General features: G+C 39.5%; 1 protein-coding gene across 2 annotated transcripts in view; it reads right to left on the bottom strand.

The window, feature by feature from the left end:
• Window positions 1-1,047: 1,047 nt before the first annotated feature.
• Window positions 1,048-15,946, bottom strand: part of nkain2 (sodium/potassium transporting ATPase interacting 2) — a 113,436-nt gene continuing 98,537 nt past the window's right edge. Inside the window, exons 6-7 of one of the 2 annotated variants that reach the window (XM_085431570.1) lie at window positions 9,493-9,574; window positions 1,048-5,022 (exon numbers count right to left, since the gene is read on the bottom strand). In XM_085431570.1, the coding sequence (XP_085287696.1) occupies window positions 5,013-5,022; window positions 9,493-9,574 (92 nt within the window). In that variant the 3' untranslated portion in view covers window positions 1,048-5,012. Of the gene's footprint in view, window positions 5,023-9,488; window positions 9,575-15,946 lie in introns of those variants that run through there. The other variant, XM_085431571.1, reaches the window with a different exon arrangement.

The following is a 15,946-nucleotide window of genomic DNA, read 5'->3' as shown; positions in this document are numbered from 1 at the left end:
CCAGTTTTGACTGCATGTGGGAGTTAAACAGGCGTAGTTGTTGATGACAGGGTGCACTGAATATTTCAGAATCTGCTGATCAGCTGCAGTTTTCCGACATAAGCATTGCTAGGGTTTACAGATAATGGTTGGAAAAAGATAAACTATCAAGTAAGCAAAAGGTCTCTGGGTGAAAATGTCTTCTTGATGCCAAAGGTCTTAGGAGAATGGACAGACTGCTATGAGCTCACATGAAGGCAAAAATAACCTAATTATCAATCATTATAATCGGGGTAAGCAGAAGAGCATCTCTGAATGAGCAACACACTGAACCTTGAAGCAGCAGAAGACTAAACTGGGCAGGTTATGAATAGAATACTAATACTACAGTTCAAATTCATACAATAGACAAATGTCATTTGTCTATTAATAAATAATAAATCCACCCTACCTTGTGTTAATGGTTCAGATTGTTGTTGGTGGCGTAATGTTGTGAAGGATATTTTCCAACATACTTAGTACCAACTGAGCATCATTTAAAGGCCACGGCCTACCCAAGCACTGTTGCTGACCATGTCTGTACCTTTATGACTATAGTGCACCCATCTTCTCATGGCTGCTTCCAGCAGGATAACACACCATGTCACAAAGTTCAGCTAATCTCAAACTGGTTTCTTGAACATGACGATGTGTACTCCAATGGCCTCCACAGTCACCAGATCTCAATCCAATAGAGCACCTTTGGGATGTGGTGGAACGGGAGGTTGACATCCTGGATGTGCAGCTGATAAATCTGGAGCAACTGTGTGATGCTTGCATGTTAATATGAAGCAAAACTTTCTAGCACCTTGTTGAAGCTGTGCTACAACAAACGAAGGCAGTGCCAAAGGCTAAATTGGGTCCAACCCAGTCCCAGCAAAGTGTGAGCGTATACTTGATAAGAAACCCTGAAGTCCACAGAAATAGCCCGGTCTGTAAATGCTAAACTAATTTACATGCATAATATAGCTGGGATGAATAATCTGAGCTAATGTCTAAAAGGAATCAAAGAATAGAGGACACAGTACAGACGTTCCTTCTCCACACTCTACTTTAATCCCAGCTGTCTAGTTTATGTACAGTCAGTCACCTGTGGGAAACCCATCATATGAAGAGAAGGCGCTAACATACATACATGGTACATTCTAGTCAGTGGTGAACTTCAACAAATCAACCCAGAGCCACAGAGAAAAGACTGGACGTCTCTGCTCCCACTTTCAGTAAGTGGCACATTTCCGTAACATTGTACTGTGAAAATAGTTGCTAAATATAAGATGATCATGTCTTATTGCATTTTCAAACACTCGTCTAACAGAAGATTATCTGTTTCAACAAACCAATTTCCCTCCAGAATGTATGCTTTTTTAAATTAAAGCGCAAATTTCCACCTAAATCAATTATCTAAGAGAACTCAGCTAACTGGTATCTCATACCACACAGAGTATCTTGGAGCTTTTTTATTGCAGTGTCAAGAGTTTTACACTGGCTTGATTGAATGTTTATTTACACTGATCAACACAATAATGGCTTGGCTCAATTCTTCTACAAATTCTTTTTTCCTTTTATCACACAAAAGCTCTATTGACTGTTCCAAAGTCTAAATGGGCTCAACCAGCTCTCAAGATAAATAACAAACAGTGTAGCTGCTGTCTTCCTTTTTACTTTAAAAATGTATTATTACTGTTGTTATTGCTGTTTTTTCGCCTTTAACAAGCTCTTCCTTCAGCTTAAAGTGGCACCTCGCTTTAGAGCAGAGCGTGTGTTTTTTTAATTGTCTTTTTGTTAGGTTCGGGGTTCAAGTCTGCATAGTTCACCATGACATAGAAAACAATGCACTGCAGTACACAGTCCCACATGTGGTCTCACACACACACACACACACACACACACACACACACACACACACACACACACACACACACACACACACACACACACACACACACACACACACACACACACACGGGTCACATTATATTTCTGAAATCCTTTCTCGCTTGTTAAATGTACCAAATTAGGACTTTCTAGATCACTGATTACACAGCGTGGTCAAAGACAAATTTATTAACAAATAAAATCCACTTTCAGTTCAAATAAAGTCATTTCATAATGCTGCGACTGACCAGCTCTTTCAATTAAGCTTCACAATAATGGAACATTTTCACAGTTTCCCGATTTGAACTGTGCAAAACAAACCAAGCTGTCAGAAAGCCACATGTGCATGTGTTTGGTTGACAGTTCAAATACAAATGAATATTAGTTAATTTAATTATGTGTTGAATTGAAAGTGAATTTTAAGGCCTAACAGACCAGTTAATTAAACAATTACAGCCTATAGTGCAACTAATACTCTCCCTCCGCCTTGTCCTCTCTTTCCCGCTCTGATTTCAAATATACTATACAGTTAGAAGAAGTAAAACATAGTAGTCCCACTTATACACAACATTATACAGTATTAGTCAACTAGAAAAAACAGTAAACACAGCCACATGTGAATAAAAAACGTCTAGAAGGTCAAAGTTACATTTCATAGTTTTACATCGTAGTAGCTATTTTTCTCCCTTTACTCAGCAGACATTTCAGACTGTGTTATTTATAGAAAAAACCCCACAAAGTTCACATTTAGGACTCTTGGAGGAGCTTTTGAGGAGCATTCGACAAACCAAACAGTTCCCATTTTTAAGTAGCTAGTTAGTCACACGCAGCATGAGATTAAATATGCAACAGTTTGGGAAACACCTCATGCAAACACACAAAATGCTGTTTCTGTCCTCCGGAGCGACCGTCGGCGGAGCCCCTCAGGGCAGCGATTTGAAACGCCTGGAGTTTCATTACAAAACGGATATACTGCTGAAGATACTGGCCGAGGGGGTGCTTAAGGTGGATTTTGAGACGAATTTTGTTGAGGAAAACAGTCTGACCTTGTCCATCCTTCTTTCGTGAGAAGCCAGTGTTTTTCCTACCAGAAAAAAAAAAAGAGTTTCTCAGTAAAAGAAAAAGGCCTCAAAACATTTGGTCCAGTGATTACAATACAAATGCAACATCAGTCACATTTCCAGGAGGAGTCAGTTGAATAAAAATAAAACATAAAATAAAAAAACCTGCTGGCTATCTGGAATGCCAATATAATTTTAATTTGTGATTTCTTTTATCAGTTTTCTTTCATGGAAACCCTGCAAAGTAAACTTGAGACCTACTATTATTGGTCCCAGTGTGCGGCTCTCTGAAACCGAGGTCTACAGAGGTCTATGTGATGGTACAGTTGGCACTTTAAGCATTAAAAGTGGAGCAATGAAGTGAAAGAGGAGAACTGCTAAATGTCTTTCTCTGTTTTTTTGTCCTCATCAGGCTGCTGGCGAGGGTGTGCAAGGATACGGCAAACCTTGCTTTCCCCATTTGTTCCTTTCAATCTTTTATCATTCACCACAAAGGCGAAACATCAAATAATGCATCAAAGAATATCATTTAAAGGCTTCCCTGTTCTCCAGTGACGGTGACCACCATCTTTCGGGAAGGTTTCCTTCTCTAACATCCAGCTCCCTGAACTGACAGAAAAATGCCAATTCACGACACGACAGGCTGCTCTGACTGTGATTGTCATTTATATAAAGTGTTGCCTGCAGAAGATTTTGGCTGCTTTTGAATTATTATTAAAAAGAGCTGGATATTGCAAAAAAGGGTGATTTGCCATTCTTTCTTTAAAAAAACAAAAGAGTCTAATTAAGAAAAAGAGAATCGATTGTTCGGTGACAGATATGGGGTAGTCTACACAAGGACTGAGACGGATGGGAACCTGTTGCTCTCCTGTGACATTTTCTGTCTTTGTTGCCATCTCTGTATGTGTCTTGGGTGGAAGACGAAATATTTATACAGCAAGAGACACAGCTGTTTTTTTTTCCTTGTATGGCTGAAAACACCCCGACCTTTGGGATGCTGCAGCTAAGAAGTGTGGGTCATCTCTACCTGCTGCGTCAGTCAAGTGTTCAGTCTCTCAATTGTAAACATTAAGATTCACATTAGCAGTAAAAAAAAAAAAAAAAGTGAAGTGCTAAGATTTGTCCTAAGTTTGTGTGTGTGTGTGTGTGTGTGTGTGTGTGTGTTTGTGTGCATGCATGCGTTCACATGTACATTACTCAACGCCTGTCTGTGAATGCGTCTGCTTCCTGTACGCATGCACAGATGAGAGGACGGTAAAATCAACGCTGTTGGATAACATTCAACATTTTTTTGCCAGAGTAAAATGTGTCCTCCTGCCGTCTTGGCCATCACCGTTAGAAAACCAGATCCTGAAATTCACCGAAAATAAATAAATAAATAACTAAAACAAAATAAAAAAAAACTTTGAAAGGTGTTTAACATTCCTTAATCGGTAGTCATGTTCGGAGATTCTTCGCTGGACTTTTCCAAGTGTTAATCAGTCAGGCACAAAGAGCAAAAAGTTCCAGAGAAGGTTAAACAGGCTCTGTTGTGTGCACGGGGATGGTTTTTAAACTCTTTGGTGAGGCGCAAGAGCTGTTAGATACCAACACACTTAACCAGCGCTCCTGAAACATGTTTTTTTTTTCTTTTGATAGCAGAAAATTGAACGAGTTCTCATTGGAAGCTCGCAGGAACACGTGACCGTCGACCGTCGAGCGTGGCCTCTTTGCATCCCTTCGGTTTCCCTCGTAAAGCAGACGCCCAGCAGCACAAGGGAGAAGCAAGTCACTGGCTACTGACCGGGTCTGAGGAAGGAATGAAAAATGTCCTGCAGTTACCATGCTGAGCCACATGAGGCCAATGTTTCATCAGGAACTCCACTGAAAGACAGGCTAGTGGGAAGCCATCTGACCAAGTGTTTGGGGAGATTTGTGAGCTGAATCGCAGAGAGTCATCTGTTCCCTGTCTACTTGTCTGTGTCTCTGTTGTTTATTAAAAGACAGTTGGGAGTAATAAAAACAGGATTTTAAGCAGGAATCGTTGGTAAGGCAGCACTCTTGGAGTCGCTTCTGGGCTTATTTTGACCTGTGGGGGGAAAAAAAGACAAGATGAAGAAAACCCAAAACAATGCCAATGATTTTATTTCTATTCTAACTGGTAAGTAGTTATTTTTAAGGTGCGATAAGACATGAAAACATAAAGTGTATGTGACACGGTCAAATCTTCCGTAAAAATGAGAACACTGAAGGTTAAGAGGTTTATGCTGAAATGCTAAGCAGTACATTGTGTTCAGTACGCTCCCTGACTTAGTCATTTACTCATGATAATGTTGCTGGATGAGAACATCATGAGCACTTGTCCCATGTGTTTTGTGAAAGATAACACTCGAGAGAGAGCCTGACAATCTCAAGGGTACACTGGCTCTGTGATACCCCACACCCCCTTTTTGTTGCCAAAACAATCATCTGACATTAATGCAATCATATTACATCATCTTTAATGCAGTGATGTCTAACTGTAAGAGTAAGACTAAGATTTGGTAGCCGTGTAACCTGTACTTTGAAAAAGTCTTGAGCCATCTGTTCTTGTCTTTTTTTTTTTTTTTTAGAGCGCTCTTGAGCAACAGCTCTCCAGATTTTTCTGAAAAAAGTTTTTCTTTGGGCAGTGGCTGCTTTTTCACTATTTCGTATCAGCCCATTTCTTTTACCTGACCATTTTCAGAGAAGTGTTTTTCTTCTGTTAGGCCCTTTAACACTGACCCTTGAAACATTCAAGTACAAAAAAACCTCCCCTCACTCAAGTGATAAACCAGTGGTGTATCTACACATAACAGACAACTTAGCTAAGAAACCATTTTAAAATGCATCTTGAGGCACTTTGTTACCAAAACACATTATTTGTTCCCATTTCTTCAGTTTCTAGTCTTTAGCTGAAAACATATCATATTTTAGCACACTGTGCAGTGTTTTCAATCCATCCATCTTCTTCCACTTTTAGGGCGTTACAGGTTACACTCTTTACAGGTCGCCAATCTATTGCAGGGCTAACACAGAGAGACAGACATCCATTCACACTGACATGTGTACCCTGTCAATTTAGAATGACCAATGAATCTAACCCTCTGCATGTGGAGCTATGAGAGGAAGCTGGTGTGCTAGGACCAACTCGTGGGGAACATGCAAACTCCACACAGAACAGCCCTAGACAGCTGACGAATTCAAACTCAGGATCTTGCTGCTGTGCAGTGACGATACATGATGGTGAACCACGCCTTCAAGAGTTATTCCTGAAGACTAATTTAAAAAAAATAATACAAGAAAGATTGCCTGAGCGAAATCAGGCAATGTTTAAAAATAAGGTTATACCAAGGTTGCTAGAATTGTACAAACTCATGTATGTTTGCACACAATTCAGTAAATCACTCCAAGTTTTCCCTACTTTTCTAGCAAAACATAAAGAAATGGTGGATGGCTCAAGACTTGTAATTTCTCATTCTAAGGATAACAAATATTACAAAGCGTCGGATGTAGTGGTTTAAAGTATGCCACCACTGGACTCTAGAGCATTAGAGATGTGTTCTCTGGAGTCTCGACTCACACTTCTCTGTCTGGCAATCCCATGATGAGTCTGGGTTTGGCAGTTGCCAGGACAACAGTGCTTGTCTGACTGCATTGTGGCAAGTGTAAAATTGAATGGAGCGGTGATAATGGTGTTTGTTGTTCATGAGTCAGGTTCGGCCCCTTAGTTCCAGTGAAAGAAACTCTTAATGCTTCAGCATCCCAAGACTCTTGGACAATTTCATTCTCCCAACTTTGTGGGAGCAGTTTGGGGACAACCCCTTCCTGTTCCAACATAGTTGCTCACAAGTGCAAAGCAAGGTCCATAAAGACATGGATGAGCCAGTTTGGAGTGGAAGAACTTGACTGGCCTGCACAGAGTCCTGACCTCAACCCAAATACTTTTGGCAATACAGCGCACTGTACTCACAGCAGTCACTGCTGGTCTTATGCTACCTACCAGCAACCACGTAAAAATTGAATCCCCTCTTTCTAACAGAACGTGTTTTAAATATTACAAGTGAATGCTGTCAAAATAAAGCACTTTGAAATCAGATGATTCTTGGCGATACAGCCTATCATTCAAAACTATGCCACAATGCAATAGAGGTCAGCTGCGTTAGGAATGGGAACCAAGAACTGGTTCTTGTAAACAACTGGTTCCCAATTGTTAGTCTGCTTGCCTCGATTCCACTTATTGGTTCCACTTGTACTCGTTCTACAGTCGGCTGATTTCAGTTTGCGTGTCAGAGGAGCAAATTAGCGTCAAAGTCTGCAGCGTGGATATGGACACTACTTTTATTTCTATTACAGAAACGTATGAGAGCATGATAAAAAGAGCCGGAGCAAATGAAGTGCAAACTGCATCGAGAACAGAAAGAAGATGCATTACACTGCTAACACAACTTTGCCTCTTTGCAAGCACCTGTGCAGAGAACATGCTAACATTAAGCTAGCCAAGAACCCAGAATGATGTTAAAGCTGATAAGTGAATACTAACCCCAGCTCAGCTGTCAGACCCTGAACTTCAACACGTAGCAACCTGATGAGCAGTCAGACTTCTCAAAATGTCTTTGTGCTGGTTTTCATCTTTGCTTAGCGCTGTCAGTTTTGTGTTCATAACCAAATACTAAGAGAAAGATCGTATGTGTGTTCTCATTAGGACAGGGGTTTGTGTTGATGTATGGGGCTGTAGCCTAAAGAGACTTTGAGACAATGTGTTTCAGGTCATTTTACAGAGTAAAAAGCAATGTAACAAATTATTTTCTTCTAGGAGTTATTAAGTATCGTACTGCAATACCTCCAGCATGCACAAACATTTGACCACATAGCACTGCAATCAATTTGCATGAATGTAATGTCTTTGATATGCTGCTTAGCAATGGCAGAGCCAATGAGAACCCACTGAAAATCAATAAGAGAATGGATAAGGAATCAAATAGATAAGTGTTATTGATAATGGAATCAGAATTGCTAAATTCTTATCAATTTCCACCCCTAATTAGCGTGAGACAAAAAGATGAGGACTAAATAAAATGTGTAATAAATTCACTCCAAGAGTTTCAGCTCTGTATATTTTTTTCTATCATAAAACCACAAAAGTCATTTTTTTCTTTGTAAAAAGAAAGACATTTCTACAGAAGGCTGGAGGGGTGACTGTTGTGCGTGTGTGTGTGTGTAGGTGTGTGTTTGTGTGTTTTTCCTTTGGGATGGTACAGCTGATGCTTTTTTATTGGTCCCTTTGGCCAGAGCCAATAAACACCAAACTGAAGGGACAACAGCTGGAGAACAATGATAGCATATTGATGACGTTTGTGTCAGTATGTGTGCATATACTGTAAAGTACGTTTGTGTGTCCATATGTGTACAAGCACAACTACTGTCTGGATGTTTCTGCGTATGAGTTTGTGTGTACTCATGCTTCAGCTCTCGTGTGTATGTTTATGTGTGTTTGTGTTTCCAGCAATTATCTTGGGTGGGGAGGTGTGTGTGTGTGTGTGGAGGGTTTTTTGATGATTTATGACCCGTGTTATGGCTTCCACAGGGGAGATATAAAACTACAGAATGGTCCTTTATTGCCTTTCTTCTTTGTTTAGTCCTATGTTTCATCCATCACTCTCTGTTTCTCTTTTTAGCCACTCCTCTCTCTTTTTCTTTCTCTTCATCTACTAGCCTCTCACCCATCTCTCTCTCTCTCTCTCTCTCTCTCTCTCTCTCTCTAATTTGCTCTGGCTCTTTTCTAATAAAAACTGTTATTGATAACCTGCCCGCTGCACATCAGTGGAATCACCATTACTTTTCCTCGCTGTTTGTTACACTGGTGGACCTCTTTCCTGCGTTCGCTCGGCGCCTTCCCCACAACAAACCGAGACAGTGAGATTGATGCACGGTTGTCTGAGCCTGGACTCGTCTTGTGATCTCCTATTGGCTTCGCTGCCTAAGAGCAGCCGAGGATTTTGATGAAACTGCAATCCACAGTTTGAGTCTAGGGAAATTACCATATAAACTAGGATCTATCCTGCAAATACGCAAAAGAAAAACCTTGCAACAACAACAAAGGCCACTCCATGAGACAAAAATAATACTCTGGTAGGTGCTCGTTCCAGTCAGAGTGGAAAAGATGGTTAAGAGCTAATTATCAAAAACAGTGTAGTGGTTTTCACTACATGGCTCACCTTTATTTGTGAGGGGAGTGATAAAAGCACCACAGTGGTGATAACTGATGAGACCTTGAGCTGGTAAATGATAAGCCCTTATGCTGATAGAGCAAGAACGTGCCTATATCCACCTCTGCAGAATGCATGATAACAAACCCAGATGAAAATGAGCCCCTAAACAGACTGTTGGAGTTGAATTTTAGAGGGTGAGAGCTTTTCGGGGTTTAAAAAAGTGAGGAATGACCATGGCACTGATGTTGTTGGTACAACATATGATAAAATTAACCTCAAAGCATTTTAGCCAGGCATCTGCAGAAGAGACAGAGTGTCCCCATACTTACATGTACATGGGTTGTAGTTGAAGGTGGGAGGTCTTCTGAGGCCCCTGGTAGCCATACGAGTCAAACCCTCCTATAAAATCAACTGCACAAAAAAACAAAAGCAATTAGAGAAAGCGTATGTCACCGTGGTTATCAAGTGGGAACATCCCACAACAGATGATTCATGCCTTTAAACCTACTCCACCTACAGAGGTCTCAGCAGTACATTTTGAACCAGAACCACCATCTCTGTTGCTTCTATTCCTGCTAATCAGGATTGTAAGCATGAAACGGCTTCAAGTAAAAATTCTGCAATGCAAATTTCCTATCTATTTTTAGGTGCAAGACTAAGACTTATGCAGCGATATATATTTATGCCTTGAGAATACGCTTAACTCCTAAATTATCTAGGATAGCTCCACAGATTCCTGAGCTGAGGAGCTGCCAGCAGGTGGTTGCTTTCCTCACACAGAGGCAAAAAGCCTGGACTTTTGAAGCGAGGGAGCCATGATATTTCTTTTACTTTGATGTTGCAGAGCTCATAAAATGATACTTCCCTGCCTTGATCAGCAGCATACATTCCTATTTATTCTGTGAGATTTCATAACTTCAAGTACAATGCAGAGTTTTGGCTGTCACTGCATAGAGCAAACGTAGCTGTGAATTTACCTTAAACCTGCAGAAAACAAGTCTAAATAACATTTTACAACAAGTACCACATACAGTCAGGCATCTTTATTCCCAAAACAAGCCCTCATTATGGCAGATAGCTTTTATATGTCTATTACTAAGATAATAACATACATACATTGCATGTATGTATTGCATCGTGCATTAGATGAGAAGATTGATCTAAATCTTTATGCAACCCAATAAGCTTAGCTCTACAATTATCAGATAGATAATCAACATGTTAACTCTTGTTTAGTTAATCTATATTAAAAAAAATGTAAAAAAAAGAAAAGAAAAAAAAGGCAGTTTTTTTTAGCAACTTAGATTATTTGATTATGTACAGTTAGCCATCCTTTAATCACTAAAATATTATATTTTTAAAATCAAATAAAAAAGAGATAATGTGTTACTAAAATTGTAGATGTAGATGTTTTTGTTTGAGAAAAATTTCTCCTGTTTCAAAGATTTTGCTATGCTAACTCGCAGCTAGCTTTAGCCTCAACAGCTAAGCACTTGTTTAGTACTGAAATAATAAATATAATTTCTGTATTAAGTCGCACCTGTATTGCATGGAAGCCTGTAACTCAAAATTTCAAGAAAATCTATCGGTAACTTGAAATTGTGACTTTTTTTCAGTGGGTTAAGGCCCTACCAGGACCTCCCCTTGTGTGGGTGTGGCGTTCTCTCTCAGCCTCCTCCTCCTTTGCTCCACCCCTTTGTCTTTCTCACTCTTCTCTCTCCCCAGGACACAGCTGGTGTTCATTGGCCTAGTTTACCACCTGGGCCCAGTCAGCAATCACCTCTCTGAGATTATATAGGCTGGGGAAGAACTGTGTGATGGTGGTGATTTTTCTGGTGTTTCTTCATTGTGTTCTAGATGTCGAAAGAGGTCCTACTGTGTGATTGTCCTGCCTGTGGCGTGGAGTTGTGGGAGCAGTGGGGAGAGTAGCTGCTTCATGTGAGTAGTGTGGACTTGTGGGCCTCAACAGCAGCAGAAGCAGCAGTAGTGGAACTTGCTGCTGCTAGTGATAGGGTGGGCTTGTGGGCCCCCGGAAGTGCCTGTTTGGTTGTTGTGTCCTTTGTTCTTGCGAGCTTTTTCTTTTTCTAGTGTTATTGGTAAAACGGCTTTGCCGTCTCTGTCAGTTCAAATTATTTGTAATAAAACTATATTATATACTGAACACCTCTGTCTGGTTTCCTTTTCATTCCATTCTGGACCCATTTGTTACGGGTCCCCACACTCACAACCCAAGACCTCTTCGTGGGGATGTAACACAGTGGTGGAAACAAAGTGTTGGATGGTTTTAATATTCGCTAGCTCTGAAGCTAGCGAATAATTTTCGATCAGCTTAACTAACTTCAGTAACCCTTCAAAACTTAGTTTTACATCTTTATTTTGCTTGTGACCGGCTGGATGTGGGAAGAAAGACAAGAGGCATAAAGATGTTAACTAGCCAGCTAACTTAGTGCAATCGTCTTGGCTCTATGAATCCTGATTTTCATGCCTCGAGATTTATTGCAATATCAGCTGCAAAAGACACTGATCATTATTGGACTTGAAAGAATTTAGACTGCTGCTTTAATGGTCAATGGCAACTCTGTTTGCTTTTGGAAGTTGAGGAACATTTCAATACGGAAATGGATAATGATGCTGGACTTAACAACCAGACTGTAATTGCTTTTATTAAAAAAAAAAAAGTTGAAATATGCCTGTGCACATAACTAAATCTTCACGTTAAATTAAAAATAATCAATTAATATAGATCTTGCAACACTGAGACATTTAAAATTTTACTTTAAAGACAACCATACTCTACATTATCAGTAAAGAATATGAAAATCTAACACTGATTATTATTAAAAGCTATTTAGTATTTTAGGAATTTGGCATGACATACTTTTCTTGATTGTTTATTTCACTTAAAATCTTAATCTTTAGTCTTAATTAGTTGTAAAACAAGTTGTCCATTATTTTTTCACATTGCTTGCATGAGAAATTTGAATATCAGCCTAACACACAACAGAAAAGCAGATGGAACAGTTTCTGGTGGTCATTCAGCTGATTGTGACTGTTCAGAAAGACAAGACAGAGCCTCTGTTGGTGCATGGAGCTTTCCTTCTTTGTGTGGATCCTTTTGTGGAGGAATGGCCTGGTGTAAACCGTAAGGGTTTCCTGCTGATTCATGCTGCAGTCAAATAGCCTCAGCAGAGTTTCTGCCATGCTCGACCCTTTGAACACTAGAGAAAATGGAGCCTCTGAGCTTGTCAGCGTGCTGCCTGTCAAGCTGTAGCTACCCAATTTAAAAATTCAGATTTGTTATTCATAAGGCTCAAGACTGTCCAGTAAGAGTGTAAGCACATAAGCAACTCTCTCAAAAAATGTTGCAAAACTTTATATTTCTTTACATTTATTACTGGTCAAACATTTCTATGATGACTGTTAAATAAAAAGTTGCTGTTGCTATGTTAAAGTGTTCATTCATAACTGCGTGTCGTTTGTGTGTACGAATGCGTTTGATAAAAATCTGTCTGGCACATTTGAGTAGCTCTGAGACAGATAACACTTACTATCTTGATTAATACACATGCGCACACACACACCTACACATATGCTCAGGCAAGCACAGAATAATTATCAAGGTAATGAGCTTTCTCAGCAACTCAAATTATTATTGGTCCTGAGTTTTCACTTCTTCACCCAAGGCTGATTTCCACCAAGCTCCCTTATTGTTTATTCACCCAGGATGGATCATTGTGTACCACTTTCCACAGCCAAAATTTGGGACTCACTGCTTAGCATCACTATCATTGTTTTTTATATATTAAATCTGATGGATTTATCAATGCTTTATCTGGAGTTCAAGCCTAGCTTTTCCAGTTCAAAGTCAGATAATTAATGTTTCACCACAATGTACCTCCAAGGACTTGTGATTGACTAAAAAAAAAGACACAGAGCTTGAATTACAATATCCTGAAAGGTTTTTATGGTTTTCAAAACATGTTGCCTATCCCTACTTTAACAGAGGGCTGAGACTTTAATTTGAATCCTGATTCTTTCTGATAGCATTTTCCCCTTGAGAAGTATTAAAATCTTCCATGCAGTTTATTATCTCTCATCTGTGTGCAGTTTGAAGGTTTTCCTCATGTCTGCAGGAATTTCCTCTGTGCCCTTGTTTGCTCCCACAGTCCAAAGACATGCAATTTCGATAGACTGAAAGCTCTAAATTGCCTGTTGGTGTGAACGTGAGTGCGAATGCATTTGTCAACATGCATTAACAATTTCATAGACTAGCAACCTGGCCAGACTCTACCTTGTGCCTCCTTCTCAGTGTACACTATAATAGGCTTCAGCTCCCATCACTTTTAATATCATAATTGATTTAGAAAATGGATGAATGTATGGGTCAGCTGTTAATATGTGGAGGTGAAATTTGCCCAGATTTGTTAAAGTCCCTCACAACATGGTTTCAAATTATAGCTTTTCTATCTACTGTGAAATGTTCATGAATAAATAAGTAATGAAAAGGGCCCCACTACACTCATCATGTGTTGATTGATGAGTTTTTTTCATTATGCTGTTAATGTCAACAGAGCCATTAAAGGAGAGGAAATATGGCACTCAACGAATCCTGTCTAGAAATATATAAAGGACTATTCTGTTACCCAAAGAACTCCCATCTTTGCTACCAAAAGGCCAATCAACAGCTAAATAATATTTAAAAAATTCAACGATACAATCACCATGCAGTTCAGACTCATTTATAATGGTTCATGACCGTTTCAACAGTTTGGTAGAAGATATTATTCCTTACTATATAAAGTTATAGAGATATATCTTTCTCAGGTTACTGTGACATTATTTAGAATGCTCTCCATTCCTTAGTACTGATGTGGTGAGAGACTCAACTGTAAATGAAATTATAATGATGTTCAGGTAGTACATGTGTAATCAGCAGGGGAACAGAAGCTCAGAAAAAAACGTATTTTGGGGCAAAGACACCAAACTTTTTAAGAACTTTTAATAGGAATCTCTTTTGATTCTATCCATGCAGTTTTTATGTCTCATGTTTATCTATTTAGGGACTTTGTCTTGTTAACATGAAATAATTGTCCAAAAAAGTCCTGCCACTTGTCAGCCTTCTTGCTAATGCCTCTAGACAGTTATTCTGAACATCCTGTTTAGATAAATGGGAAGAGATCCTGCATGTATACAATGTATAGATAATTGGCGTTCTGCAAGGGCAAGCAAGGCAAGCAGGGCTTGGCCTGTGAAATCTCAAAAGAGGTATCAATTAAAGTGAAAGCAATCTCTCTTTTTGTATCTCAAACAGCGTTTTGTCTTGAACTTTCCACCATCCTATAAATTACTGCCATTTTGTAGATGTTGCAGGCTATTAGGAGGCTTGCCTCCAACCATTATTGGCTAATGCCATGTAGACAGAGTACATAAGCCTGCCACAACATAGCAGAAACTACTGTGAAAATGTATGACAACAACACAACTGACTCTCAGGTTTCCTGGTTTGACTGTTGCTCTTTTGAGGTAAGGGTGGGATAATTACCATCCTTGCCACTACAGAATTTTCTCAGATTTCTATTCAAGAGTCTCTCGGTGACATCTTTCTCTTAGTCTCTGTTAGTGCATGAAAATACTGTGAACTCTGACATCTTTTAGCTGAGCCCTATCAGCTCAAACCAATGAAAAGTAAGAACAGGCACTAAAATGTGAAAAAATAAAGCTGTTGCACTTTGACAGAAACATGTGCTCAGACAGGACTACATAACTCATGGATGAGTAAATGTTATTTAAACTTTTTCCAGGGACTGGATTTGTTACCTTAAAAACTAAGAATGTTTGTTTTTGGCAACATTTCACGCCACTAAGCACAGTGATGGCAACACATTTCTCTCATCAAAGTCTGCTGCTTAGTTCTGTCAAACTCTCTCTCGGGGTGCAGCATCAGGAGGAATGTGCAGTATCGAAAGCCAACGGCCAAAATGCAGTTAACAAAAGGGCAAATACTAAATGTTGCACATCAATTATTTAGACATGGAGATGAAGGCAAAGTGGCATTTTAGGTTTACTGTCATCACTGAGCTTATTAAAATGCAGTATTAAAAAAACCTCTCAAAAACAACCCCTGAAACTCAATTATTTTCCTTTAAAGTCTCATAAATGTAACATTACATTACTCTCAGCTGTTCTTAAATTTTTACACTATGATGATTTCACTTTTCGCTGTGACCTCGTTTAACATAGAGGTCATCCTGTCCCAGTACTGACCCACACTTTTATAACAGACGGGATAAATTTGCCCCCTTCAATCTCGACTCCCAATCTGTTCAGGGCAGGAAGGAAAGCAGAAAAATGTGTCTAGTCTCGAGGCTTCAAACTATTTCCACTGATCTAGTCTGCATTTATTACCTATCAATATTTATGCGTTAACAAGCAGCCTCCATGGTTCACTGTTGAATAAGACATGCCACGGTATTGATCTTTGGGAAAAACGGCTGCGTCTACTTTAACGGAATAACTTAACTGATGGCCTCAGGTAAATGGGCTCATTCAAGTAAATGCACAAGGATGCACACTGCATTTTAAAAGCAACAAAAACTGAATTAACATGTTGATGTGCCACATTTTCATCTTCTGCGCCACATGCAAAGGCAACTATTTAGACTCACATCTTACATAAAACGCTTACTATATAGTAGTCAGTGTCACCTCTGGAAAACCAGCCCAATTCCAAATCAGCATGGTTGTATTAATGAATTGATGTATCGATAAAAGCCTCAATAAAGA

The sequence above is a fragment of the Copadichromis virginalis genome, linkage group LG15, assembly GCF_057382275.1.
Source record: "Copadichromis virginalis isolate Kocher_CV1m ecotype Utaka linkage group LG15, C_Virginalis_male_GT1.1, whole genome shotgun sequence".
Lineage (NCBI taxonomy): Eukaryota > Metazoa > Chordata > Actinopteri > Cichliformes > Cichlidae > Copadichromis > Copadichromis virginalis.
The sequence above is the reverse complement of the archived record's forward strand: the minus strand, read 5'-3'. Positions and strand labels throughout refer to the sequence as shown.